The following is a 27,472-nucleotide window of genomic DNA, read 5'->3' as shown; positions in this document are numbered from 1 at the left end:
TTCCTTTGATGTCTGCCGTCCGACGCGTGGAGGTGCGGCTCGCGCCGAGCCCGGGAAGCTTAAGCGGGGCCGATTTTCGCAAACATCTTCATCGCTCGCGCTGATCCTCCGCTGTCATCTCTGATCCCTCTCTCATCTGCTTTAAATATCACATTAGCCTCATCTCCATCTCGCCGTGAAGCTAATCTTTCCAGAGTTGGCCTGGAATTAGACGAATGTATATCGAGCGGCAGGAGCGAATGAAGCGAGCTTGTTCTGACTGACGCTGGAGATATGTGAACAACCTCTACGATACAACGTAGGGGGTCGTTGTTATGAGCTAAAACCGAAGCAAGCAGTTGCCATGGCGACGTAGAAGCCGAGGAGACGTACAGACGATTCGCGGCCGTTGAACTCCGCTGGGGTTTTTTCGTCAGTGTCCTTTGAGTAATGCTAGCCTGAGCCGTGCGGGACACAAAGACCACGACAGTTGGCTACCACAGTGTCCAAGCCCCAACCGGTGCAACCACAGCAACAGTAACTACCTCTGGCGAGAGAAGAGGCTATTTAGGGACTGTTTGATTCGCATCACCCATTTCCGATGCAAAATCTTAAGACGATGGAAAAATAAAAAAACGTTTTGAAAAGGTTTCTATGCAGACTTTTTTTCTACGACATCCTCCACACTCCTCCCGTGGCGCTCTTCCTGCTGCAGATTACTGGTTATATATAGCACGATTTATCTTTAATCTCCCTGATATAACGAGTCGAAGCAATCTCTTTTTTTGGTTGCCCTTGGTTTTTTTTTGCCACGCTGCACTGTTTACCTCCGAGGGGACGCTCTGCAGAGTTTCTTCCCCCCGCCCCCCAACCAGTTTACACAGCTCTTTCGTGCTTTCCACTAAAAAAAGGGTGGGAAAAAAACACATTAGGGTGCTTCTTGTCCTTATCTCCAGTCTTATTTAATGAGACGACTGACGAGAGTCAGGGGTTGGAAAGTATGTAGACCAGTGATTAACATCTAGATGTTTTGAGCCGAAAACAAAATCAGGGTGGAAATAAAATTTTAAGACTGATATTGAACCATATATTTTTTTTCAACGCGGCTCACGTTTCCCATCAGCTGTGCTGAGCAGCTTTTACGGTTCCTGCTGTTTATGCTCCAGTGTGTAATCAGAGAATGCAGAAATGCTGCTGCAGTTCACTTCATCTTTGTTTTGTATGGAGAAACAACACTTCAGCATTGGTTGCAGAAATTGATATTCATGGAGTATGTGTACACGTCGCCAGTTGACACTTTTGACAATGTCGAGACTTTGTGTCATGCGACCGGTACTCTCTCGACGAGGGGGGGGGGAACGCAAAGGAAGGGTTGTGTTGTATGTCAGAAGTGACAGAATCTCTCACAAAACACACATATGTTGCATTTGATATAACATTGTATTGACATTGTAATAACATTGTAATGACATTGTAATACGTTATTTTTCAATCAGTGTGTACAGGTGAGGTCTTACAAAAACTACAGATGCAACGAATGTGGAATCACGAACCGGTGCTGGGCAATATCAATTCATTTTCTTCCACTTCTGGGCCAAAGGAACACACAAAAAATATAACGAGCACAAACAAAACCTACCAATTACGAGCTAGAAAAGGAAAAAAAATGAGTGACTTTTGGAGCCGGATGCAAAAATTGACCAGTGGCATTATTAAATGTCATCTCATCCTGCACGAGCAGTCGACAGAAACACGGGGTTCAGCTTCCCCGACCACAACAAACAACCCACATGTTTGGAAGGAGACAACAAAAAAAAATGCAGCTGAAAGGCCACAACTTCCCTCGGTGACCTCACACAGGGTTGAACCGTGGGTTTAAGGACACACTTTCTGAGTAAGCAAAAGAAGCACAGGGTGAACTCTTGAGTTCAGGCTAGAACAAACGCACGCACTACAGTCAGAAGGCAGTAAAGTGAATTCTGCAGGATCTTTGAAGGCATTGAACGAAATCCCGCGACGATCGCCCCAATTAAGGGCTGACGTTCAACTTCCGAGTCCCGGCCACATTTGCACACAAACCTCGAGGCTGACCTCGAGCCGCCAAGGTGAGTCACGCGTTCTGGGCGGGGGAGAGGCACCTCGGTTTCGCCGGGCGACGCTAAAAGCGCGGCCTCGGCGGACGAGGCCCCCCTGCATAATTGGACGTTGCCTTGTAAGAGGAGGCATTTGATCAATGTTTCAAGCTGCGTGTGATGATCCGCTTCTTAAGCGCGGCATCAAGGCGGGCTCAAGTCGCGCGTGAGCCATCTGTCCGCGACTTTGGAGGAAAAAGACGGGCGAGATGGGGAAAGGGCTGGGGGGGGAAATGTTATCGAGCAGGACGGGAAGGGAGGGGGGGAGGGAAAGAGCATGAATGATTTAAGGGTGGCAGGGGGAGAGCAGATGAAGGAATAAATAGAAAGACAGAGGGAGATATGAGAGACGGCGTGTGCCAACTTATTGGCTTTCTCAGGGCCGGAGTCGAGGAAACCGGCGCTGACAAAACAAAAGGGGGAAGAGCGATGGCGGGGAAGAAGGGAGGAAAGGAGAAAAGAGTTTTTTTAACGTCCCGGCCCGGCCAGTAAAAAAAAAGCTTTGAAAGAATTTATCCGTCCGTACGAAACAGAGAAAAACCTCAGCGGACGGGAGCCAAGCCGATATTTCAAGAGCAAAGCGGTCAAAAAAGAAAAAGCTGTGCATTGACAAGATGTCACAAAGAATACAGCAGACCCTCGAAGCTGCGTCACGTCAGCCGGGCCGTGCCTGGCCGTCAGGGTCGCCCTCCGGTCGTCCTTTCAACCCCGCGCTCATCGATTGTTCGAGCGGCGCCGACCCGCCCGCTGTCCGACCGAGGATTACACGGCGTAATCTCCTCTCCAGTCACATTTTATTTTGTTTTAGGGTCTTGGCTGCAAATGGCAGAAACTCTCTCACACTCTCTCTCTCTCTCTCTCTCTCGCACACACACACAAAAACAGTGTGAGAAAACTCAGCATGGGCTGTGAGTCAGCAGTGTCTGTGCGCTTCCTGTGGAAAAAACACCAGCAGGGTGGTGGGGTTTTTTTTTTGTTGTTTTTTTGTTTAGTTTTTTGGCGCCCCTGTGGATGGACCGCGAGGCCGAGAGTAGAGAAATTACTGCACCTCTCACTTTCTCCTGGATGTTTTTTTTTTTGTTGTCCTCGTGACAGAGGGCGACGGAGGAAGGTCAGCGGCCAGCAAGCCCCGCCTCTGCCCCTCCCCCACCAGCTCTCACCTTGTTTTCCTCCCTCGCTCCTAATTTTGCCGGCGTCACTCCGGCTAAAATCTATTTCCACTGCTGTCTCCACAACTGGGCTCCTGTCAATCAAGTGGCGATTGAATATCAAAGGCGGGAAGACACCGGGTTTTTTTTTTGTTTTTGTTTTTCCCGGGGTGGGACTGAACGGACAGCCGAGCAGGATGCGCCCATTTTTCTGCCTCCTGTTTCAATTTGAAGTGATCTGATGCAGAAAAGTCAGACGCAGCCGAGCTTGCTGTCTGAAAAAAACAAACCAAACCAATCCCGGTGAGGCCAGCCATCCAACCGCGGTGCCGAGACCACAACACCAAATACGAAAAGTCAGTCATAGTTCCCTTCCTCTCAGCGCTTGACTGATTCAATTCCGTTCTAAAGGTCTGACATTGTGTGAAAAACTTGACAAATGTTATCTGTCGGTCAATAAACTCTCGAGAAAAGGAAGTTGCCGATGTTTGATTCTTTGCTTGCGCCACTTTCCAGATGCTGCGACATGCAGTCCTGGAAATGAACCCTGAGTGATGTCACAATGGGAACTGGAAAGGCTCCCAGGCGAGTGACAACACCCCCTGGCCAGGTGTTGGTGCCTTTGAGACCTCCTTGCTGCCACCTTGTGTTTGTTCCCTTTCAGCTCCGACAAAGTTAGCACGAAGCTAAAACTGAATCTATTTGCTGGCAGCTGTAAACACAGGGCTAAATTTGCTCTTTTCTGAAGATCAGTAGCTTTTTTTTTTGCAATTATTTTTCTGAAAATAATTACATGATTACATATGAAGTTTTTATTTTTTTATTTTAATGCCTTAGACCTTAGGTGATTCGTGTAGGAACCGCTCGCTTCAGTAAATAACCAAATGGTAAAATATGCAATTTATTCGGATTTGATTCCACACTGCGATTTCCATTATTCAAAGAATATTTAAAACGTGAAACCGATGCATTTCAATTCGTCTCCCCCGATGATGCGGAAAAAAAAAGAAGAAAAAAACCCTCCAGCTTTAGCTGGAAGTGCCTGGAGGTCGAGCCGTGATGGAGCTTTCCAGCACCGCGAAGTCCGCCAGACGATAAACCACACAGACATCATCGGCTTTAACCAGCTGCTGGGTTCCCGCCTGAAAGCCGCTAATGGAAAAGCGCACGGGAGCGGGAGGGGGGGAAGGGGAAAAAAATCCATTGGTTTAAAGGGGCAAAAACGTGGAAAGTGCATTTCCTGGTTCAATAAATGGGCTCTCGCTATACGGGTGGGGAGACGAAGTTAACGGACTTTTCGGAACGGGAACGATCGATTCATATTTGCGTGCCGGCTATTCTATCACATATTTCACCTGGTCCCGGACTGTCTAATTCAGGGGCGGGGGAACATTTTGACTGGTGGGGCCACAACTGCTTCACGGTATTTAGCTCTTTATTGAAATGACTCTTTAAATATTGAAAAAATGGATGAAATACTGCTCTTTTATGACTTCTTCAAGTTCGGTGGGTCCGGATTTAAATGCTGAATGGGCCGCATATGGCCCCCGGGCCGTAGCTTGCCCGTGCCTGCTCTGATTGCAAGCACTCTCGGACCGCCGCTGCTTCCCAAACGGAGACGAGGAGCCGCGTCAATTATTTAAGTGTCGTTTCAAATCACCACTTCTGCCTATCGGAGGCTCCGGCGATTTAAACCCAATGTCGATTTGGAAGCTCATCACTGTGATGACTGCGGCCGGCTTGCGGGGCCTGCTAGCAAGACAGCGTCCGCCGCGAGTTGGAGAAAAAGAGGGGGAAATAAAAACTTGGCCGCACCTTTCGCTAAGTACGGCAAAAGTCTGTGGGGCGAAATTTCAGCGTTGCCAAGCTGGCGAAAGGACAGGGTGGGCCGCCGGGGTTTTTCCACTACCGCCCGAACCCCCCCCCCCCCCCCCGACTGTTCATGCTAACACTTGCTAATGGCTCGGAGGAGGACCTGGGCGGGAAGGACGGACGGGGAGGTCAGTCCGCTGGGCCGCGTGCCCGAACCCTGAGTCACATGTCCAGCGGGGAGCAAAAGGTGGACGGGGCGCCGAGCCCCGAAGGCCAGAGAGTCCGTGAGACAAACAGCAGGGGCGAGGGGGGAGGGGAAGCATGACTCCACACTGCCAGGACTCCAGGGCTGCTTCCAAAACTAGGTTCGGGCCGGCTACACACACACGCACACACAGAGAGAGAGAGAGTGAGACAGACAGTGGAAGGCGATGCCACAGTAATGAGAGTAGGAGGACGCTCCTCAGGAGAGAGCCGGGCTCCTGCAGCCAATTCCGAGCTGGTGATTACACGCGGAGAAACAGAGCGAGGGCGACAAAAAGCGAGGAGAGGCAGCGGCAGCGGCGGCGGCGCTCGGCCAATCTCGCCAACAGAGGCTTTTATTTAATACATATTGTTGGCCGCGCACACGATACAAGGAAGGGTAGCCCGGGGCGCTAGCGGCACAAATGTGTGTTTTGCTCTAATAGTCGCAAGGCTCGTCCAGCACGTGGGAAATAACGGCAAATAAGGCAGGCAGCGGCGGCAGCGAGCCGGCCTAATGAGCGAGAGGCAACGCTTGGACCGGAAAGAGTCCAGCGGCAGCGGCGGGAGAGACGACGTGTCTGGGAGGTCGCGGCTCGGTGGGTTTTTATGAACCTCGCAATCAAGAGGTCGCCCCTGCTCTGCGGCTCCGGTTCGGACGCAGCGAGGGAGGAAAATAATCAGGGTGATAATTGCAGGCCGTGTTGATTTGGAGGGTCACAATTAGCGAGAAAGAGAGAGTCGGTGGCGTTCCACGGTCAAACGTACAATCAAGAAACCAACTGATTGCTTAGCGTTGGAAGAGCTGAGATCGGCGTTGTTTGTTCCCGATGAAGACCTTGTTGTTTTTTTTGCGAATCAGGCATTCGGGTGTTCCCACGTGGCCGAGGCGGAGGGAACAGGCGGAGACAAATTCATCACGCGGTGGGGAGAGGGCGACGATGTGCGGTGTCACAGTCTGGCAAACAAACAGCGAGCGAGGAGGGAGTGAGTCGGGGCAAGCGTGGCATCGCTGACCCTCCTCCTCCTCCTTCTCCTCCTTCTCCTTCCCCTCCTCCTCCTACTCCTCACCCCACAGTGGAGTGTGGAATGACTGACGCCTTGCAAGGGACGGAGCCAGATGAGACGTCCGCCTCTGGAGTTGCTGATAAAAGTTACGGCGGAGAGCGACGGCAAAGCGCACGTGCGGAGAATCGTCGTTTCAGAAGCGTCGGCAAGCCGTCTGTGTCGGAACCGTGCTGCTCTTTGCGCTCTCTTTTCATATTTCCCGCCTTGACAATTTCCTTTTAAGCGAATCTGTGTCAAAAAAAAAACCCATACAAGAAACGCACCATCTGAGCGGAGAAAGGGGGAGGCGGGGGGGGAGGAGGGGGAGGGCGGAGTCGTGGATTTACAGGGATTACGGGCTGGATTAGGTCGAAACCGCCAGCGGTTTCTCGCCGGGGCGTGATTGAGACAGACGGGCAATCGCGGGAGCCGGCGTGACGCTGCGTCGCATCTCAAACAGCTGGTTTCCAACTCCTCATCCCCCCGCCCCTCCCCAACTGGCTCCGCCCATCCGGGAGACAACGATCGGCGGCGGGACCAGACGGGGGAACCAGAAAAGCCGTTTCCCCGCTCTGGAGGCTGAAATCAATGAATCGATGGGGCTGAAGTGAAAGCGGCTGTGAAGAGGTGGCAGCCGTGATGCCACCGATTTATTTCCCAGCGCTGGCAGGTGTCGTAGAAGTTTGCTGCAACAAACCATGCATGACTTTTATATGACTTTTCTTATATCGTTATCATTATTTTGTCTTTTCCGACTCGCAAGGCACTTTAAATCACGACCCTGTTGCGCTCCTGGCTGTCTCAGAAAAGGTCTCCATCGGGGACAATAAAAAAAAAGACTAAATCTACGACTCAAAATAAGAGCGCGTCGGTCTCCTCACAACCAGCAACACGAGAAAGACACACCAAGCGCAAAGCGCTACGTTCACAAGCGGCGCAGAGGGCGTCAGATTCGGTTTGTTTTTTTGATTCCAAGAAAAACAAACAAGGGGGGGGGGGGAGGCCGAGACACTTTCCCGACAGGAAAACAAAACAAAAATCAATACGGCAGTAAATGGAGCTGATGGACAAACATAAGCAGCTTTGAGAAAGAGCGGAAAATAATCCCTTCAGCCTAAAAGCCAAGATGTTCCGGAGGTTCTAAAAATACAAAACCAGCTCTCGGGCCGCTGGAGTTGAAAATAACTTTGCGAAAGAGAGTTAAAAAAAACAAAACAAACAACAACAACAACAACAACTCTCCGTCACCCGCCGACGTACCTTGCAGAGTTTCTGGTAGCGCGGCGAGGAGATGGCCATCCTCTGGAGCCTGTGTAGGAAGACCACCACTTTCTGGAGGGAGGTCCGGACCATGGCCATCATCTTAATACTGCCACAAGTCTGCAGCAGCCTGCTCTGGGTCCGCATGCTCGCGCTGCCCTGCCCCGCTCACATTGTCCTCCCTCTCCCTCTCTCTCTCTCTCTCTCTCTCTCGCTCTCTCTCTCTCTCTCTCTCTCACTCCCCCCCGTTTCACTCTACCTCCGGAACCCCCGAAGCCAAGCTGACGTGATGCGCACGCACACACACACACATGCGCGGGGCGAGCAAGGAGGGAGGGAGGGAGGGAGGGGGAAAGGAGGGCGTACGAACGGAGGCGAAGATGCACACACACGCTCGTTCAGCTCGGCATGCGCTCGTGTTTCGTCACACACACGCACATGCCGATGAGAGAGCGCAGCCGCCGGTCGGCCCCCCCACCCCCTCCCCCCGGGTGAGACACGGCTCTCGGCATGCACACGCGGCTCGAAGCGGACGAGACACTCACTTTCTCCTCCACGCGGACATTTAAGAAAGAAGAGAAAAAGAAGGAAAAAAAAAACCCCGCCGACCAATCAAGGGGGGAGGGACGAGCGACGAAGGCACCCTGCGGAGTCAGAGGAGGAAGAGGAGGGCAGGAGAGAAAGGTGGAAAGAAGATGAGGAGGAGGAGGAGGAGGAGGAGGAGGAGGAGGGAGGAGCAGAAAGACGGGGAGGAAGGCGAGACGAGACGCACAAGTTACTCTGGACGGGAGGAGAAGCCGGTCGCGCCGCACGCAGTCCACTTTTTCTTTCTCTCTCTCTCTCTCTCTCTCTCTGTCTCTCTCTGTCGCTCTCTCCCTCCTACGACGGAGCCGCTGGGAGAAGAGGTGACCCGGTGGAGGAGGAGGAGCGAGAGGAAGAGGATGCGAAAGAGGGGGGAGAGACGAGATAGAGGAGGAGAGACGAGACTGAGTGAGTGTGAGGGTACGACACCGACGCTTGCCGACTGTGTGCGTGTGTGTGTGTGTGTGTGTGTGTGTGTGTGTGTGTGTGTGTGTGTGTGTGTGTGTGCATGTGGCAGTGGGAGCGACACAGAGGCAGCCACGGAGATCAGTGAGCGGCAGACGCGCAAAAAATTGATGGCGAGAGAGAGAGAGAGAGAGAGAGAGAGAGAGAGAGAGAGAGAGAGAGAGAGAGAGAAAGAGAGAGAGAGAAAGAGAAAGAGAGAGAGAGACTGTACAGATGAGAGGCACCTGGAGGCAGAGGATTGGGGGGTGGGGGGGTTGGAGCGTTCCTGGAAGCAAACGTCCCATTTGTGTGTTTGTTTTTTCCCCCTCTGTTGGCAGCGGCAGTGGCAGCAACAGTGGCAAAGGCGGCGGCAACCGCCTGAGCATCTCAACGGCTCGGAGGCTCCCGGCGCGGCGCCCGACAGAATTTAGGCCACACGAAAGCCGACGACGAAGCCCCTTCCAGTGGGGGTGGGGGTGGAGCATTGGGGGAGCTTCGCTGATTAAACTGGATGAGTTTGGCGATGAAGTCGACCGGCAGCAGCGTGTCCGTCTGCACGTCCTGATGAACTTAGCAACCTTCACAATTCGCCAGTGTAAACACTAACAAAGACTAATAAACTGAGCATACGCCAAGATGACACTTTTGAGAAACATGAATCAACAGCGCTCTTTCATTCCGCTGGTTTGTCCTGCACATTTGTCCACACAAGACAGGAAAACAACAGCAATTCTATTAACGGGATAAAAAATAAGGTGTTTCACAAGCAAGCCCGAGTTTGTCATCCTTGTTGTCTTAGTCACACACGGCCGAACGACCTTCATTACAACTGAGCAAACATCATTAAGCACGAAGTGACAGGGGGCGCATTTCAATTTTTTTTCCTCCCCCCAACAGGTTCCGCCTTGAGCAGCTCACTGAATTACGTTCGACAGTTCCTGCTGTGATTTATTTTGGGTCAACATCAAAAAAAATAAAGGCAAAGCAGTCTTTACAGGACAGTCAGGGACTTTCTGGTTTTGTTGATTCTAGCACCCTCTATAGGACAAAAGCAGTTATGCACGTGACAAGGCTTCTGTTTGTTTTGAGGATGAATAAATTGTCTGTGTCCACACGGCGAAGTTACAATGAAAGGTCAGTTTAGGAACTCAGCTAAGTGTGCAGAGGCCAACAGAAGCAAATTTACAACGAAACATATTTGATCACTTTGCAAAGCGCAGGTTCTCCACAGTTTGCAGCAGTGTTGCGTCGTCGCAATAACAAAACCCAGAGATACTAAAACGGACTAAAAGGACATTTAAAGCACATTTCTATCAAAGGAACCATGCAAATTTTGGGCACAAATGTAAAACAACCAACAGTCACGATTAGTTTCGTTGTTTGTCGTTTGTGCAAGCTCAGTAATGAGATTATTAATTGAACAAATGCAATTAAAATTGATGATGCAAGGAAGCAAGCAAGTATGACGCAGATGGCTCTCAAAGCCCTTTGCGTACCAAATGTATTGATGTTGTATTGATGACACGCTGAGCCTGAGAGAGCAAATATGATCACAGAGCTGCGTCCCTGACCGATCACCACCGGCTGCGTGTTTTAACCCGTGTCAGCGAGCGTGTTGACTTTAAGTGCCTCAGCTCCATCCCACGGCGACGCCAGAGGCTGAAAACCTGCGTGCGGCTGGAGAACAGCGTGCGTCACACGGGGCGCTTCCCCCGTACCTGTGACTCACACGTTGCAAACGAGCATCGAGTGCCAGCACGCAAATACACACAGTGATGCAGAGCAGAGAAAACAGTTTGACGGGACTCTGGAAGACAAAAAAAAAAAAAAACGTGTGCTGCCAGGACCAGGGGATTATAAGAGGAAATCACAATGAGCCAGCGAGAAGGTTTTACTGGCCGGCGTTTCTGGTCATTTCCCAGAGTGTGGACGACGCGGCAATATAAAGACGGGGGACAGAGTGTGCTGCTGGCATACGCAAGCATCGCGTCGCAACTTGTGGGAGGCAATAAACGCCGATCGACCGCCGCGCCGAAAATGGCAATGAAGTGGAGTGAAGTCGATGGCACCCGTGGTGTCGTGAAAGCACTTAGGCCCGAGTGGCGTTTTCAAAATAAAAGCCCCACGGATGCATGTTGGAAGCATGTGTCAAGAACTAAAAATGAGTTTTGGTTGCTACGACAAGCCCACGAGTACGAGTAGAAAATAGCAATAAGGGAAATCAAGTATCAAGTAGAAAATATTATATATACATATAAATACTGTATATATTTATACATACATAAATACTTATACATAAATACTATATATATGCATACTTATACATATATATAAACATATATGTATACATATATATATATATATATACACATACATATATGTATACACATATATATATACGTACATATATATATATATATATATATACATATACATATACATACATATATACACATATATACATATACATATATACATATACATATATATATGTATATATGTGTATATATATATATGTATATACATATAGACAAATATATACACACACACATATATAAATATATACACATGTATATATACACATATGTATATAAATATATACAATACATAACTATGTATATATATATACATATACATATATATATATATATATATATAAACACACATCAGTACCAGTAATTGCACTATGTTGACAGTGAGTGTGACTTCATGCACAGTATGAAATTCTGCACATAAGTGCACATCATTTTGCTCAAACAACTGAAACAACTCTAAATTGTCCTTTGTTGAAATACTGGACCTGTTTCATCAATCATTTCATCCCACTCTCGGCACAAAAGCAAACATCTGGGGGTGCGTGGGACTCTGTAGAGAGACGACTTCTTCAAAAACTGTTCAATTACACATCGCCACAGGCACAAACCGTGGGCTTAATACGAAAGCAGCGGTGGTGGGAAACGAGAATGACCGGTGGCCAAAAATAATTGTAAGCGACATAAATGAGACTCCACTGTTGCAGTGAGGAGGGGACGACTCCCTGTGCTAACAAACACTCCGATCCATCTTTGTTCCATTACCTCACTTTCTACACCTGAGCGCCGCCCATTAATCTCAAGTCGGGCTGAGACAGAGAAATAGATAATGAGAGCGGGGAGGGGGAAAAAATTTTCGGGCTGAAATTAAACACCGAGGGCGATGACCAAAACGGCGAGGCACCCAGAGGGACGAGGCGGAGCAGCGGCGTTTTTTTTTTGCAGAAATATCAACCTTGGTTTGCAATTCAACTCGGCGATTCATCACACGGGCGACCTTTACGATGGCGCCCGGGACACGCTTCATGTGAATGAAATCCACGGCGCACAATGCACGTCCTTCATCGTGATGGATTGGGCCTAAACAAACCAATGCGGATCGTCGTCAGCGGCCGAATGAGTGCGAGTACGTCGAGATTATTAATGGCGGCGGGAACAAGTGAGAGAACGAGGCCTCGCAAATAATGCGCGGCCGTTCACGCAGTGAGTCATGACACAATGTAACCAAGGATAAAGTTATTTCTCTGCAGAAGAATCCCGTGCAGAATGGGCCGACGCTATCAGCCAATTTTCCTCCAGGGCACAGAGTTTGTGGACAGATCGGTGGAAAAGGTCAGATCGACACAGAGGAGGCTGCACTGCACTGCCCTGCACGGCAGTCGGATCCTTCGTCGTTCACCTTTCAGGATTCTCTCATCCGTCTTGCCAAAGTCCAGCACAAAGCGTTTTTTCGCCGGGTCTTGAAATTTCAATCGATTGCACAGTCTACCGAAAACTTTCTTTACATGTAAATTGATGTAAATGGCATTGGCAAGAGTTCCGTTCAACGTGGCCGATTCAAGCTGTTCAAACAAATCTGATTGGTCCATTTTAACGCAGCAGACAGATTTTCATGTCCAAACACTTTCTATCAGCTCTTTAAAGGTGCGGACCAGGAGGGAAGGTGACGTTTCATCTGGGACGAGTCAAAAAAAAAAGTAGCAAGCAGTCGAAGTTGCGTAATCCCAGAGCGATAAAGACTGACAGGCTATCTTTTATTTATAAAAGGAAATAGTCCTTTAAACTTCACAGGGGCGCAAGAAAAAAAAACAGATTAGTGTCCATTTCGTTGCAGAGAAAGAGCTACAAAGTGATTTTGGGATTAGGACTGGGTATGAAGGATAAGATGGTGTGTGTCCACGGATCCCTTTGAGGTGAGGTCTGGGTAAATGACAAGCTAGGGGAGCGCACAAACACACACAAACACACACACTCTCTCACACACACACACACAAACTCGCTGAGCGGACACGGGTGGAATTTTTAAACGGAGGGGAGCGAAAGATCAATGAGGCGCACTCGATGCATACAAGAGATTCTGTGACCTCGGAGCGCCCTCTTGTTCGGGCACATTAAACCAGCTTGAACACAACACACACACACCCACTTGTCTCTGTGTTAACACTGTATGGTGCGTTAATGAATCCCGACAACGAGATAATGGGCTAAACTATCCGCACAGATTCCACACACACACACACACACACACACAGAGTGCAACCTCCTTACCTCCAGCTGTCGCCTCAGCTCCTTCACGTGGGCCGAGTCCTGCGACACGTCCTCCCTCTGGGAGGCGTCGGCGAGCACGTTGACCGTGGTCTCGGCCTCCTGGAGCCACTTGAGGAAGGACTCCAGCTCCCTGAGGGACATCTGCAGGCCCTTGAGCTCGCCGTCCAGCTGGCCGTGGCGGTCGTTAGCCCTGCCAATCAGTGAGCGAGTGAGCGAGCGCGGTCAGAGGGGCCATTAGCGCAGGTAAAATCACTTAGAGATTTTTTGGGGTTTTCGATATGTACAGGAAGCAGCTCACTAGTTGCGCTTCAAATGATCCAACTTTGAGCAAAGCGATGACTTTACAGATGTTTTCTGTTAATATGTGTCTGTAGCCTGTCTGTGTTTTATATATATATATATATATATACTTAGTTATATGTATAGACTGCATGTATATATGTACATGTATATATGTACATGTAAATATATGTATATATATACATGTATATATATACATGTAAATATATATATATATATATACACACACACACACACACACACATATGTATAAATGCATATATATATAAATATATACATACCGATACATATATACACACACACATATAATATATATACATATATGTGTGTATATACTGTATATATAAATATGTAGAAATATACACACACATGAGTATAATATGGAAGCTCATGATGTGCACCTGCTGTTGATGCTGTTCCAGGCGGCGTTGTGCTTGTCTGTGATCTCCTTAATCCTCCTGGTGTCGTCGGACGAATACTCCTGCAGAAGATGCGAGGAAAGCTCGTTGAAGGCCACGACGGGAGCCTGGCCTCGACCCAGGTCCTGGAGGAAAGCCTGTGTGGGGAATAATAAGCAAGGACTCATTGGGACTGACACCGGAAACAAGAGAGACGAGACTCAACATTGTGTGTCCATGGGAAGGACACGTTGCTGATGGATTTCACGCACTACTTGCACGAGCTGCTTTCAGTCCACAGCTGCAACACGGCTGAATTAGTACTACAGATTGCCTGCCAGGAGTTATTACAGCTTCTAATCATATATATATATATATATATATGTTTTAAAAAAAAAACATAGTGAATTTAATAGAAGCGCACGCGGCTCTGAGGTGAGAAGCCGCGGACACAACAGCACTGGATTCCGTTGACCTCAGATTCCCTCTAGTGTTTGCCACGTGTAATGCAGCGGTCGCGCTCACGGGGGTCCAATTTGCTCTCCGTGACTCTCGGCCAAGTCATCATCCCAGATCAGGATGATGGATGATGTGGATGAGCGAATGTTATTAGGCTCAAAGTGATGCTGCAGAGAGGTAATATCCTCATATCCCCCCACCTTGTCCAGCAGCATCAAGGACCTCCGACACTTTCAAAAAGTTTGGTTTGGAGAGTTTCAGGGTTCGGGAGGTTCAGAGAGGGGGTAACGTATGCGGTCGGGGATTTCCCTGACCTTGTTGTCAGCGAGCTGTTTGGTCAGAGGGTCTCTGGCGGACTGCTGCAGGAGGCTGTGGAAGCGGCCTTCGTTGTGCCCGACGAGGGCCGTCACCTCCTTCCTTCGCTCCTCCCAGTGGTTGCTGTGGCCGATCATGTTGTCCAGCTGATGCAGCCGGGCCTCGACGCCGTGCTGGGTGTTGTCCCACTGGCTCCGCACCCGCTCCACTGGGGACAAAGCAGGTACAAAAAAAAAAAAAAAAGGTTGACTATAAAGAGAGAAACAGAAATGTGGACCACTTTCTTCATATTTTTCTTTTCTTTTTCTTTTTCTTTTTTTTGGCATACGCTTCTCTGAGATGGACGTGCGGACGTCCAGGTTGGACGTCTTGTTTTTGATGTTCTGCGCCAAGGTGAAGATGTCATCCAGCTGGGAGTGACGCTGCTCCAGGTCGTTCTTTGTTGCCTGGCAGCGGGAGGCGCGCACGCGCGAGAACACACAAAGGCAAACGCACGGCAAATTAGATCCGGCCCTCCAATTTTCTATTTATGATTTTCTTCCCATTCTTTACGTAAGGCGCATTTGCATGGAAAACGCGGACAACCTGCAGTCGCCCCATTGTGGTGCGGATCTCCTCCGTGTCCCCCACAGTCACGATGTTGGACTTGAGCATCTGCGTGATGAGGACGAGCCAGTCGGCCAGCTCGGTGGCCGTCTTGTTGAGGTCGGTCGGCGCCACCGCGTCTGGCGTTCGAGGCGCCTGCAGGCGGGGCTCCTCGCCCGCCAGGCCGGCCACGTGCACGGCGGAGGGCATCGCGCACACTGGAGGTAGACGGGAGGAGGCGGGAGTGAGGAGATGACGCGAGAGACTCAGGTTAGAGGGGAGACGCTTTGAAAAATAAATCATAAATGGGACGTTGTGGCTCCAACCGGCGTTACGCAAGCCGGACTTTGTTGCTCACCTCTGATTTGCTGTGTCATCGTTCATTCGTTCGCCTCAGATTAAGAAGAGCCGACGAGGGACTTTGAAATATATCACCCGAGTGCTCAAAAGCGGTGTTTCTCAACCGGTGGGTCGTGGCCCAAAAGTTGGTCGTGGAGCTGTTTTGATTGGGTTGCTTATTCAATATATTCAAGGTTCATTCAATATACTGTATATGTGTATATCTATCTATCCATCCATCGATTGGTAGATATACAAATATATCTATCTCTATATATATTTTTTCACCAACTTATTTTTCCATCTCATAAAAGCCTTGACACTTTGTAGAGACGATGCTGAATCTTTTAATGCCGTCACTAATTAATGCAGTGTGGGGCTGGAGAAACAAACCATCTGGACTGGATATCTGAATTTCGGTCAATTCGTACCAAGCTGCTGCTGCTGCGGGACCAAGTGGACCTGCTGCTGGACCACGTGGACGTGCTGCGTCCACGGAGAGACGGGCGGCTGCAGGGATTCTCTCAGGCGGCCGTCCAGAGCCTTCCAATCGGCCGCCAGCAGCTCTACATCTCCCTGCAAATAGAGAAAACGTACAACTAATGAGCAGGAGCTGCAGAGCGCAGCCTCAACAGAGTATACAGCCTAGAATAAAACAGCTCCTTAAACTTTATTAAAATACAGTCAATAAAACTCGCTAACGTGTTTTAGCGGCTTTTAATAGAGCAATATGACCCGTTTTGTGGTATAGTTCATCTTTCTTTATGAAACCACTTTCAGATTTGAATTAGCACCTTTTCCTGTGGCGTCAACTGCTGTCGTCTCTGCAGCTCGATGGAATGAGCCAACAGGTCCTCCAGGTCCTTCTTCCTGTCCTTCATGGAAACCTCCAGGGCCTGAAAGAGGCACAAATGTAAATCAATGGAACCCTGGCTGTCTGATTCTCTGGCACTCTGATCAAATGCTTCCTTAGTCCTTTGGTGCATCCATCATGTAAAGAGCCCATACGAAGCGTTTGGAAACGGGGGGGAAACAAGCGGTAGCCAGAAAGACATTCAATTTCTTCCGACTAAATAAAGCAAGGTCACTGCAAACTGATGCTGCTAACGTAACAGCAGCAGCAGGGCCACTCACATCTGATGAATCAAAGTCAGTTTTACTGTCAATGCTGCTATAATGTCCTAAACCTAACCTTAAAAACGGTGGAATAAAAGAAAATAAGTTGAAAATACACAATTACGAGAAAAAAAAATTGTCCGTATTCTAAAGTGGTAGTAGTCTATGAATGTTGCTGGTGGTGTGTGTGTGTGTGTGTGTGTGTGTGTGTGTGTGTGTGTGTGTGTGTGTGTGTGATAGAGAGAAACAGATTCCAGACAATGGAGGAGCGGGATAAAATTGGATAAAATGCTGGTGTGCCAGCTCCTCTTCTTTGTCTTACTCTGGGACTTTTAAGGGGCAGCTACCGGGTTCGGTCCAAACTAAGACGAAGCTGGTTGGTTGCGGGTGAGTGGGAGAAGAAGGGAATTTTAAGACGGACTGAAAACACTCTGGGCGGAAGGCTGGCAAGATGGATGAGCCAGATTCCCGAGCCGAAGGCCGCTCGATCAAGCTGCCGCGCAGGATTAGCAAACTCTAGGAATGCCGGACAGCTGCTCTGACAGCAGGCGGCGTCGGCTGGCCGGTTACCTGCGCTTGGCTCTGGTTCAGGCCCCTGGTCACGATGGTCTGGTGCGTGATGACCACCCAGTCGGTGAGACGGTTCAATTTGTCCCTGAACTGGCCGTGGCTCTGCAGGTTGGCCTCCACCTCGCCGGCTCTGTCCAGCAAGTCGTGGGTGACCTGCGGAGGGAACGAGGGGTGAACGTCGAGGGGAGGTCGACAAGAGAGCAGAGTAGAGCGGTGAGGTAATGCCCATGCCCACCTTGCTCCAGCTGAGGTTGATGGCTCTCAGTTTGCCGACGTGATGCTCTCTGCTCTGCGGGCTCATACTGGGGCTGGACAGGATCTGCGGGGCGTGCTTGTTGAGCCAGCCGAGCCGTTCGTTCTGGACGTCCATTTCCTCCGCGAGACCCTGAGAAGGTACAGGAAGCGACTTAGACCCAGTTTACACAAATACGGGCTTCTCTGAAAGGGCACAGACCGAAACCGCACTTTTTCAAAAATGCTCCTCAGGGCGGAACGGTCTGAAAACGTCGCCTTGCCCAGATTCGTGCAAACGCCGAAACCAATGTTTTTTTGGAAACGCTGATGTCACAGACCTAAACCCCGCCCCTTGCTCTGCAACCTGAGCGGCCGTGACGTGCAGACGACCACTCACAACAATATTGGGCAAAGGACCTTTTACTGCTACTACTGACCAGCCTGCAGTCTTCCTATTAACCGCCACAACAACAAACCGCAGACAACAGTGAACGATAACACACGGTGCTCGTGGATCCATCGTGGATTGTGTGCAAAGCAAACGAAAACGAGTTGCAAAACTCCTGTGTTACTTTTTTATTGATTTTCTTTTGGCTCGGCGGACTGGGATATTGAGGCAGGAAACCTAAATGATAAAAATATTAGCAAACTTTTACTGGCACGACTCCCAGTCAACCTTAACATGGACCTTTAAGCTGTAGTTCAACTCTGTCGTTTATCCACGCCGTCTTTTCACGAGCGATCTTTCTTTCTGTGCTCAGTGGTGCTCATGTTGTTAGCGAGCTGCCGCTTCTTTAAACACGGCATGCTTCTGGTGTTCTTCTACTTCTACCGCATTCAAGGAGTAAACTTGTACACATAAATGTATGAAAAGAAGAGGAGTGAAAACAAGATCTGTTATTTCACGACAGGAAAAAAGGGCAAGTGGAGAAGTCACAGCAACACGTATTGAATTTGAATTGATTTTTGATTTTTTTTATTTATTTTTTTTTGTATGGATGGACAACTTTGAGTTGAAAGTGCATTTCCACCTGCAGGAAAGCGCCGTTTGAAACTTGGACTGCTTTGCATGTCGCACATAACAGTGGAGGAGGAAAAAAATGAAAAAAGGGAAAATTGCCCACACACACACAAACAGCTCTGGAACAGAAATAGAAATGTCGGGGTTGAAATCCCTCTGGTCGTATTCTCCTCTACCTTGAGCTCTCGCAGGTCTTCACCGGTGGCCGAGAGCGGCAGGGAGCCGACGGCGTGTTCCGCCCGCTGCAGCCATGAGGCCAGTTCGTCACGTCTCCTCACCAGGTCCACCAAGGCCAGGTCGCCTCCAACCAGCCTGCACGTGCGCACACAAACACACACACACATACACACACGCGCGCACACACACGCACGCACACACACACACACACACACACACGTGAAGGACTCTGATAAGCATCTCCTTCTCCCACAGGTTAGAGGCCTAATCCTGATTTACATTTAAATGACTGTTGCGGACTGATTGAGAAGGCTGATAATGGTAACCTGCAAAACACTGATAAAAAAAAAAAGGAGATGGCAGGAGAGGTGAGACGCAGTTCTTGAAATGTGACTTGAGCACAACCTGGTATAATAAAAACAAGTAAGACCATGAAATAAGAATTTAATTCAAATGTCACTGTATAGTGGAGGAGCAAATGATCCAAGGCTCCATATTTATTGCAGTACTTAAAATGTATTTTAATATAATGAAGAAAAAAACATAATAACAATGTAATAAATAAGTCACGCTATCTGCATATTGTTTTTTTCTGGGTCAATGGTCTTTTCTGGTCTGATATCTTGTTGCTGGGAACCAAAACACTTCCACTTCCACGAACTTTGTCGCTCCGTTTTTCTAAAACGGCCAAAAGGAAGTGAAGCTTGAAATGACGGGTCGGCGGTAAGTGTACTTCCTGCTGGGAAAAAAAACATTAGACATAGACATTCTGCCTGAAGGACCTGCGGCTTTAGAAAGAGGTGGGAGGAATAAGCTAAGCTTCTTTTCACTCCTTTTCAAATGTATGTTTTTCTGACTTCGTTTTTCTGAGTTTAATTGTATGCCGTTTATTTTAGTTGCCTGGTATTCGAAATAAACGTTTTAATCAATCAATCCATCAATCAATCAATCCCCGATGCCATCGCGACACCTCGTGATTGCGGGTGTGTCATCGTGTGTGACGTAGCATCCTGTGTGTGTGCACATGCATGGTCTTCATTTTGTTTTTTCACATTACCTGCGCTGCCTCTCGCCGACCTGGCGGCCGACGGCCCTCCAGCGCTGAGCCAGCGCGTCCAGCTTCTCCTCCAGGAGGGAGCAGTCGGGCGAGGACAGCTGGCCGATGATCTGCTCCCCGGTGCGGGTCAGCGCGGCCATGGCGGGCTGGTGGCCGACCAGGCCCTCCTCCAGTTCCTGCCACAGGAGGAAGTGAGATTTCGTAAATCAAGCGCCATCGAGCCCGTCGCTCCGGGCGAACCAGGCCTGTCAAGTGACTGACGCGCCGGCGCCACCGCTGGCGGGCCGGGATATATTTCAAGAGAGATTTAACTCGCTGAAGAGAGAGGAAGGAGGGGGAGGCGGAGGAGGAGGAGGAAGAGGGAGGGGATGGGCTGTAAAAGTCGGCTGAAGTGTGAGTCAGCTAATTGATCTCTCTCGCTCGCCCCCCACCCCCGGGGGAAAACACGGAGAAAAGCGGCAAACGATTGCGAGCGCGGCCGCGCCGCACCGCAAATCACGGCCATAAAAGGTGATAATGGCGAGAGGCAGCCTCGGAAGAATTAAAGTCCCGAGACCACCGCCTGGTAATCAGCAAAGTGTCTCTCTTCAGATCATTTCTCCAGCTCTTTTTTTTTGTTTTGTTTTGTTTTTCTGTTGCACAACAGCAGAATTTTTTTTCCCCTCACTCCCGCAAGGGGAAAGAAAAACATAATTATCAGCAATCTTTGGATATTTACTACGCTGCTGCTCTCTATAGAGCACAACCATTCTATACGGCGACAGAGAGGTTCCGGTCCCAAACCCACCTCGTCGGCGCCCCCCACTGACCTCTTGGCGCTGTCGCGCGGACTCCAGCTCCAGCTGCCCGTCGGGGCCGACGCTCTCGGACAGCAACCTCTCCGTGTCGCTCAGCCACTGGCCGAGGTCGTTCATGTCACAGTGGAACTGCCGCCACTCCTCCACGGCGCGGTCGAAGCTCCTGCAGCGGGACGGAGATCATTTTAAAGCTAACGTTTGAATGAAAACACATTTTCTGCACTGAAATTTCTAACTTCACTGTTGCTGTTATTAGGATAGTAGCGGTGCATCCTTGGAATCGGCTAAAACGAGTGCGTATTTCCGAGTACGCATTTTGAGCGTCCTAAGCACCCTTGGGAATTGGGACAAGCCTTCGCGCAGTGCTATGGCGCAACTTCCTTTCAAAATGCGTACTTCAAGGATGCAGACCCTGAATTGAGACACAGCATTAGTGTGACTAAGGAAGATACGGGTGCCCCTTGCGACATCACAAGGGGGTAATTTCCAGAAGACTAACTTCCAGGAAAATGGAAGCATTGCAAGTAAAGCGGGATCTTTGGGGACACATTTTATAGTTGGGAAACATTAGCAAAGTGAATTCTACATCACGTTGGGACCTTTAAATCAAGACAGTGACACTTTGATTATTAAAGGAAGGGCGACTAATACTAAAGGTATTTCATATGTGGCGCGATTTAGCGGGCCAGACAAATGCGAAAGTACTAATTTTTAATATTATACAAGGCAATAACGCTCAGCCATTGTGAAAGTCTGCGGTTATAAAATGGAAAAGTGGCCCCGCTGACCTCTATTAAACACCTGAGAATGCCATCGCTCGGCTCCTCCTGCTGCGGAGCTCGCAGACAATCACCGGAGTAAATCAGCGTGGACCGAGAGGCTGATTGTTTTAAGGGCCTCATGCAAAATGAACGATGCTTATCGCGCCGGTGGTCCGCACCAGGGTGAACTCGCACAAATCCGATCAGTGGGACAAGATGTGGAAATTAGCTCCGGCCGAGCGCCTTTGCAACATTGCGGGCCTGTTCATTTTTTTTTGATTCTCAAACGACGCCCAGAGGTTATTGCGATCATTGCGATTTGTGCGCTATCTTCAGAATTAGCTCACTGGTTCGTTTCGGCATGAGCAAATACTGGGGCTCAGCAACTGTGCACTGTTTATGCCCGGGGAGCGCTTCTGATGCTCGACAAGGTCATCCAAGTGAGTTCGTTAGTGAACGAGTTAACATATGAATAGGCATTAAATTGTTTATGCCCCGGGCTCGGTTTTTGATTGTAATCAAGGTCAGCGAGTGTAGAGGCGCTCGATTGTGTTCCCTTGATCGTGGCCGTCGCCGGCTGCCGTTTACTGTTAAATGTCTCCCAGGTTCCTCGACTGCACGTCTAAAAATAGCCGCAGCCTGGTCATAATGTTTTTTAGCACTTCATCGCTCCTCATATTATGAGGTGTGCCCCAATAAAGATGCACAATTATTTTTCCCCTTTCGGTAATATCCCTGCAGGGTCTACGAAAAGGATTAGGGTCACAAGAAGAGAAAAATTAAGATTTTTTTTTTCTAGTTTCCAATTTGAAATTAAAGTTGAAATTTTGAGAATAAACTTGACGTAAAAAAGACGAAACTTCTGGAATAAAATCGAAATCTTGCAATTAATGTCAATGTGAAGTAAGTCGAAAGTAAGTCTAGTGGAGTACTTCCGTTTTCGACTTTATTCACGAAATTTCAACTTAAAACTCGAAATGAAAACTTATATAAATAAAAATCTCATTCCTGCCATGTTTTTTCCGTAATATTTTTTTATTATTATTATTATTATTATTATTTTTCTCTCCCTAATCCTCTTTCGTAAGGGTCACACCTCTAGCACCACCCTTTGCATGCAGTTGTCACATGTGCTTTTTGTGCTACCACCATGTAGCTTTTTTTCCGAACAAGCTTCACGCATGCTGCGATCTGCGTGGTGCCGCGGCCCCGCCTACCCTTTGCGTTGGTTGTACATGCGGTTGAGGCGGTCCCACTCGGCATTCAGCTGCGTGAGGGCGTCTCCGATCTGCGCCACCTCGGCGGGGGAGGAATCCCGGATGGCGTCGGGCTGACCCTCGTGGATGGCTGCGACCTGTTCGCCGAGATGTTCCAGATTTTGTTGGATGCTCTGGAAACGGAGACGCACACGGGATTGAGCACCGATCACAAAGACGTGCATAGCTTAAATCCAGCCAGACAATTCTGCCAGGTGTGAGAAGAAGTGTTGTTTGTGGCATTGATGTGTCGACGCAGCCCGACCTTCAGAGTGTCCTCCTGGCTGGAGAAGTCTTCGTAGAGGCCGCCGCTGAGCTCGGAGGAGTTGAGAAGCAGCTCGTTGTCGGCCATGGCGAGGAGAACTTTATTGATGTCCACCAGGTAGTCGGAGGTCCTACTTCTGACCGGAGGAGCGGCGCTGCGGTCCGCCGCCGCCGACATCTCCTGCGTTGCAGAGAAGCAGCATATATGAGTGAACGAGAAACTTCCCACATTTTGCGGGCCGTCAGATGTTGAGAGCGTTCCAATCATGAGAGTCGGTGTGTGCACGCGTCCCTCACCTCGACCGCAAAGATTTTCACTTGTTCTGTCAGAATGTGAGAAGACGTCGAGTCCACCGAGGTGTCGGCTTGCCTCATCCTCAACACCATCAACTCCTGAAACAGGCCAACGCACACACATTGATCAGGCTGTCAGAATTCACATCAGGGGAACACTGTCAACAGCTACAAAGACTGAGTTGTGAATTTTTGGATTTTTCTTTTTTTTTTTAAACAGAAAAAACACATCCCCCATCCAAGCCCCCACTTGAAAAGTAACCATCTCACCCGGTGAGCAGCATATTGGCTCTGCAGCCGGAGCAGCAGGAGTCTCAGCTCCTCCCTCTGGCCCTCGTCTGAAGTTTGTGGCAACAGTTCTTCTCCTCTCCTCAGCAAGTCTTCCACTCTGGCTTTCTCCTCGTCCATCTGTTGCACAGACAGGCGGCGTCAATTCAGGGTTTTGTTAGGCCGATATGAACGCGACTGTTGCGTTTCTATCAGTTTCGGGAAGTTCAGAAAACTTGCAAGCCGGAGGCCATCGCAAGCGTTCAGCTTGCAGCGAGCGGACCGCCGGTTGCAAAAGAAGCAGATAAAAATAAAAGACAAGCTTCCTGGCTGGCGCACCGACCTCACTCCGCTGTGGTCAGGTTTGCTCAGGGAGTGTTTTACGTCGCGGACCCTGATAACGCGGCCTGAATTCCACACTTGTTCAGCCTTGAAAGCTGCTCTTATCCGAGCTGCAGTTTTCTTGTTGCCTGAAGCCAGGCGTATATATAGAAAAATGAAGCGCTCAACTGGAAAAACTTGCACTTTCTTAGGCTTAGATTTTCATGTTTTGCTAAACTGACTTGACACGAAGGAGTATTAAAAAAAATCCAGTTTACACGGACACGCTGGAAACGACTGGAAACTATGTAGTACCTATACCTGGCCTGGTGTGGCGCTGCAGGTTTACTCCCAGAATGCGGAAGAAGAAGAAGCACGAGCTCGCTAAAAACATCAGCACCACCGGGAACAGAAAGAACGAAAGCTCGTGAAAAGACGTTGTGGACAAACAACAGAGTTGAACTTCTGCTTCGAGTTACTTTAGAACACAAAGCCTTAAAAGGCCCATGTTAAGGTTGACTGGGAGTCGTACCAGTAAAAGTTTGCTAACATTTTTGTCATGTAGGTTTCCTGCCTCAATATCCCAGTCCGCTGACCCAAAAGAAAATCAATAAAAAGTAAAACAGGAGGTTTGCAAATCGTTTGTCGCGTTTATTTTCCACTTTGCACACAATCCACGATGGATCCACGAGCACCATCTGTTATCGTTGACTATTGTTTGCGGTTTGTTGTTGTGGAGGTTAATAGGAAGACTGCAGGCTGGTCAGTAGTAGCAGTAAAAGGTCCTTTGCCCGATATTGTTGGGAAAAGTGCGGTTTCAGTGAAAACGCCTATTTAGTGTAAACGCAAAGTCGAACCGCCGAAATATTTGTGCGTTTTCAGGGAAACCCGTATTGGTGCAAACGGGGCCTAAAAGAGATTGTTTCTGCGGGGCTAAATAGTCTGTTTTCTAGAGATGTCGTTGTATTTTGTTTTTCTGGAATTTAATTAATTAATCACACATGGCTGCTGCACTGGAGCTGCTGAAATTTGTATAATATGGGACCGTTAAATTGCAAATTATTGCATTATACAAAACAGTTTCAAAGAACAAGGCCGCATTTCAAAGTTACCTGTGGCCCCGTCTGCGAATACATTTTGTAAGCGTTGTTGATATTCCCCTCACACTCAAAAGAAAACTCTACAAACGAAGAGCACTGACAGGTGGCCTTGGGTACCTTGTCATCATCAAGCAGGTTTTCGAAGTCCTGCTGCTGCTGCTCTTCTTGCAGAGTCCTCAGAGTGCTGTGCAGCTCCGCCTGAAGGTTCTTCACCTCTGCCTGAGCCTCAGCAGGGCGACTTCGGCTCTCGGCGAGAATCTCCTGGCTGCGGATGATCTAGCAAAACGGAGCGAGCGGAGAAGAGAGAGCACAAAAATCACAAACCGTCTGACCGCGCTGCTGTGGGATTTGGTTTGAAGGTGATGAAATTCCAGCGGTAGCCTCTTTAAAAGCCGTTCAAGAGATGCCGCATTCGAAGGCCACCTCTGATGTTCCCGCTACCTGTTCCGGTGTCTGCTCGTTTAGATCGATGCCTCCTGATTTCAGACTGGTCATCATCTGAATACAAAACGACACAAACAAATTGGTTCCATAAAAAATAAAAATCTTCGGGTGATACAAGTGATGTATACAACATATTAAAAAATAAAAATGGTCACATGACAATTAATTGAGACACTGACATTTTTTGTTTGTTTTTTCTCTTTCTGTAAATTGTTTGAGATGAAGAAATTAATGGAGATTATATAATAATGAATAATATAAACCTATAATATATATTAATGGTATGCTTCAACTTAAACATACAAAATTCTTCATAAAATATCACTCTTGAATCAACTTTTGACATTTTTCCACCAATTCCATGTGGAAGTCCAATATCCCAACATATTATTGGCATAAATGGCAAGAATCATTATTGAGAATAAAAAAATATCAGCTTAAAAGAAAATTTTAAATAAATAAATCAACTGAGGCTCCAAGATAAAGGTGTGATTTATGCAAGTATCTCAAATCCGCAGCCAAATTGGATTTTAGTAATGGGAATAAGAGAGCTTTTGAGAGAGGCGAATTCTCAGCGTCTGTTGCTGCACCTGTGCGGTCCTGATGTGCTGTGACACTTTGTCAAAGTTGCAGTTGAGCTCATCCAATTTGGGCTCCACCACGTCGCGGCAGGCGGGTCCCCTGCTGGTCATCAGGATGATGGCCTGGTCCTTCACGTTGTCCACGCGCAGGCTGATGTCCTCCAGCTCCTCCAGCACGCGCTGAGGACAGACAGACAGATAGTCAGTCAGCGGAGTGGCACATTTATGTGCGACGAGAAGAGTGAGGTGCTCCCTCGCAATAAATTAAAAAAAAAGAAGAAATAAGAAAAGCGATGATGCTGCAGCCTTGAGAACAGCCTGAGAAAGCAGGAAGCTGAGCAGTGGACAAATTGGACAAGGCTGGAACCTGGCAGAGGCAGGAACTGAGGAAATATACACCCTCATGTTGAATAGAACACTTAAACAAGCTATGTAGCAAAACTGCGTTTTGATAGATAGATAGATAGATAGATAGATAGATAGATAGATAGATAGACAGACAGATTTTCATCCACAGTTCGACAGCTGCCTCACCTTCACCACCTTCTCCCTCTCTGGCAGCGGGAGCCGCTCGGTCTCATCCAGGTGGATCTGGGTCTGGTAGAGCCACGTGCTGATGTGGGCCAAGTTCTCGTCGAAAATTTCCACTTCGTTCTGGTGACTCTGCACGCGCACGAGAGAAACGACACTCACCATTTCAGAAACCCAATTCCACTCGACCAGAAAAACAAGGAAAAAAAAAAAATCCATCTGCGAGTCTTGACTCCGGGAAATATTTTTGCACCCACCAGCACAGCGCTGAGCCAGTCTTCGGTGAGTGTGCGCACTTGGCCCCAGGATTCATTCAGGCCGAAGACCTTGTCCTCCAGTTCGGCTTCACTGCCCTCCACCAGGGTCTGCAGCCCAGTGCTGGTCTCCATCAGGCCGGACAGCTCGGCCTTACGACGCTCCGTCTCCTTCAGCAAGCCCTGATCAAGCAACATACACAGACATAACTTGATTACTTTCCATATGAATGAACACATTAAGCTGGAAATCAAAATCAAAATCTTTTGTCTTTTACTCCAAATTAACTTTAAAAATACAGATGAAATTGAATTTGAGGGAGAAGCATTTCAAGGTAAATAAAATAAATCTTCATTAAAAGTATGTTTTTCACCAAATTATACGAAATGTCATATAAAAAAAAAAATACACACACACACACACACACACACACACACACACACACACACACACACACACACACACACACACACACACACACACACCACTTGCATTTATTTTTAACCAATATCTCTGTTGCATTATCTGGTTTTAGATGAATTGCTATACCTCCACCTGCTGGTCACTGACAGAATTTCTATTCTTCCCTGTCTGATGCTTTTTTTCCACGTTACTCACATTGGCCCACCCAATCTCGGCATCGATGTCAGCCGGCATGTCTCCGCTGCCGTTCTTCTGCTGCAGCTGAGCGTCGCTGGTGGTCAGCCACTCCCGCAGGGCAGCGCTCTCCTTCTGGAACTTTTGAGACAGAGACAGAGCTTTTTCCAGGTCCTGCTTGCCCTCTGTTACCTGCAAAGATGAAG

The 27,472-nt window shown here is 48.6% G+C and overlaps 1 protein-coding gene across 10 annotated transcripts in view; it reads right to left on the bottom strand.

Moving 5' to 3' along the window:
- Window positions 1-27,472, bottom strand: part of utrn (utrophin) — a 174,958-nt gene that overhangs the window by 98,258 nt on the left and 49,228 nt on the right. For all 10 annotated transcript variants that reach the window (XM_076013511.1, XM_076013516.1, XM_076013512.1 and 7 more), the window contains 22 exons: window positions 27,288-27,458; window positions 26,672-26,851; window positions 26,418-26,546; window positions 25,893-26,063; window positions 25,300-25,356; window positions 24,976-25,134; window positions 23,441-23,578; window positions 23,174-23,269; window positions 22,878-23,057; window positions 22,574-22,746; window positions 20,608-20,758; window positions 19,799-19,974; window positions 18,741-18,876; window positions 17,545-17,694; window positions 17,310-17,462; window positions 16,418-16,519; window positions 16,055-16,199; window positions 15,285-15,502; window positions 15,028-15,145; window positions 14,699-14,907; window positions 13,929-14,083; window positions 13,228-13,417 (listed from right to left, as the gene is read on the bottom strand). In XM_076013511.1, the coding sequence (XP_075869626.1) occupies window positions 13,228-13,417; window positions 13,929-14,083; window positions 14,699-14,907; window positions 15,028-15,145; window positions 15,285-15,502; window positions 16,055-16,199; window positions 16,418-16,519; window positions 17,310-17,462; window positions 17,545-17,694; window positions 18,741-18,876; window positions 19,799-19,974; window positions 20,608-20,758; window positions 22,574-22,746; window positions 22,878-23,057; window positions 23,174-23,269; window positions 23,441-23,578; window positions 24,976-25,134; window positions 25,300-25,356; window positions 25,893-26,063; window positions 26,418-26,546; window positions 26,672-26,851; window positions 27,288-27,458 (3,357 nt within the window). The remainder of the gene's footprint in view (window positions 1-13,227; window positions 13,418-13,928; window positions 14,084-14,698; window positions 14,908-15,027; window positions 15,146-15,284; window positions 15,503-16,054; window positions 16,200-16,417; window positions 16,520-17,309; window positions 17,463-17,544; window positions 17,695-18,740; window positions 18,877-19,798; window positions 19,975-20,607; window positions 20,759-22,573; window positions 22,747-22,877; window positions 23,058-23,173; window positions 23,270-23,440; window positions 23,579-24,975; window positions 25,135-25,299; window positions 25,357-25,892; window positions 26,064-26,417; window positions 26,547-26,671; window positions 26,852-27,287; window positions 27,459-27,472) is intronic.

The sequence above is a fragment of the Nelusetta ayraudi genome, unplaced genomic scaffold, assembly GCF_046127955.1.
Source record: "Nelusetta ayraudi isolate G7.1 ecotype Tasmania unplaced genomic scaffold, CSIRO-AGI_Nayr_v1 ptg000151l, whole genome shotgun sequence".
In the NCBI taxonomy this organism is placed as follows: domain Eukaryota; kingdom Metazoa; phylum Chordata; class Actinopteri; order Tetraodontiformes; family Monacanthidae; genus Nelusetta; species Nelusetta ayraudi.
The sequence above is the reverse complement of the archived record's forward strand: the minus strand, read 5'-3'. Positions and strand labels throughout refer to the sequence as shown.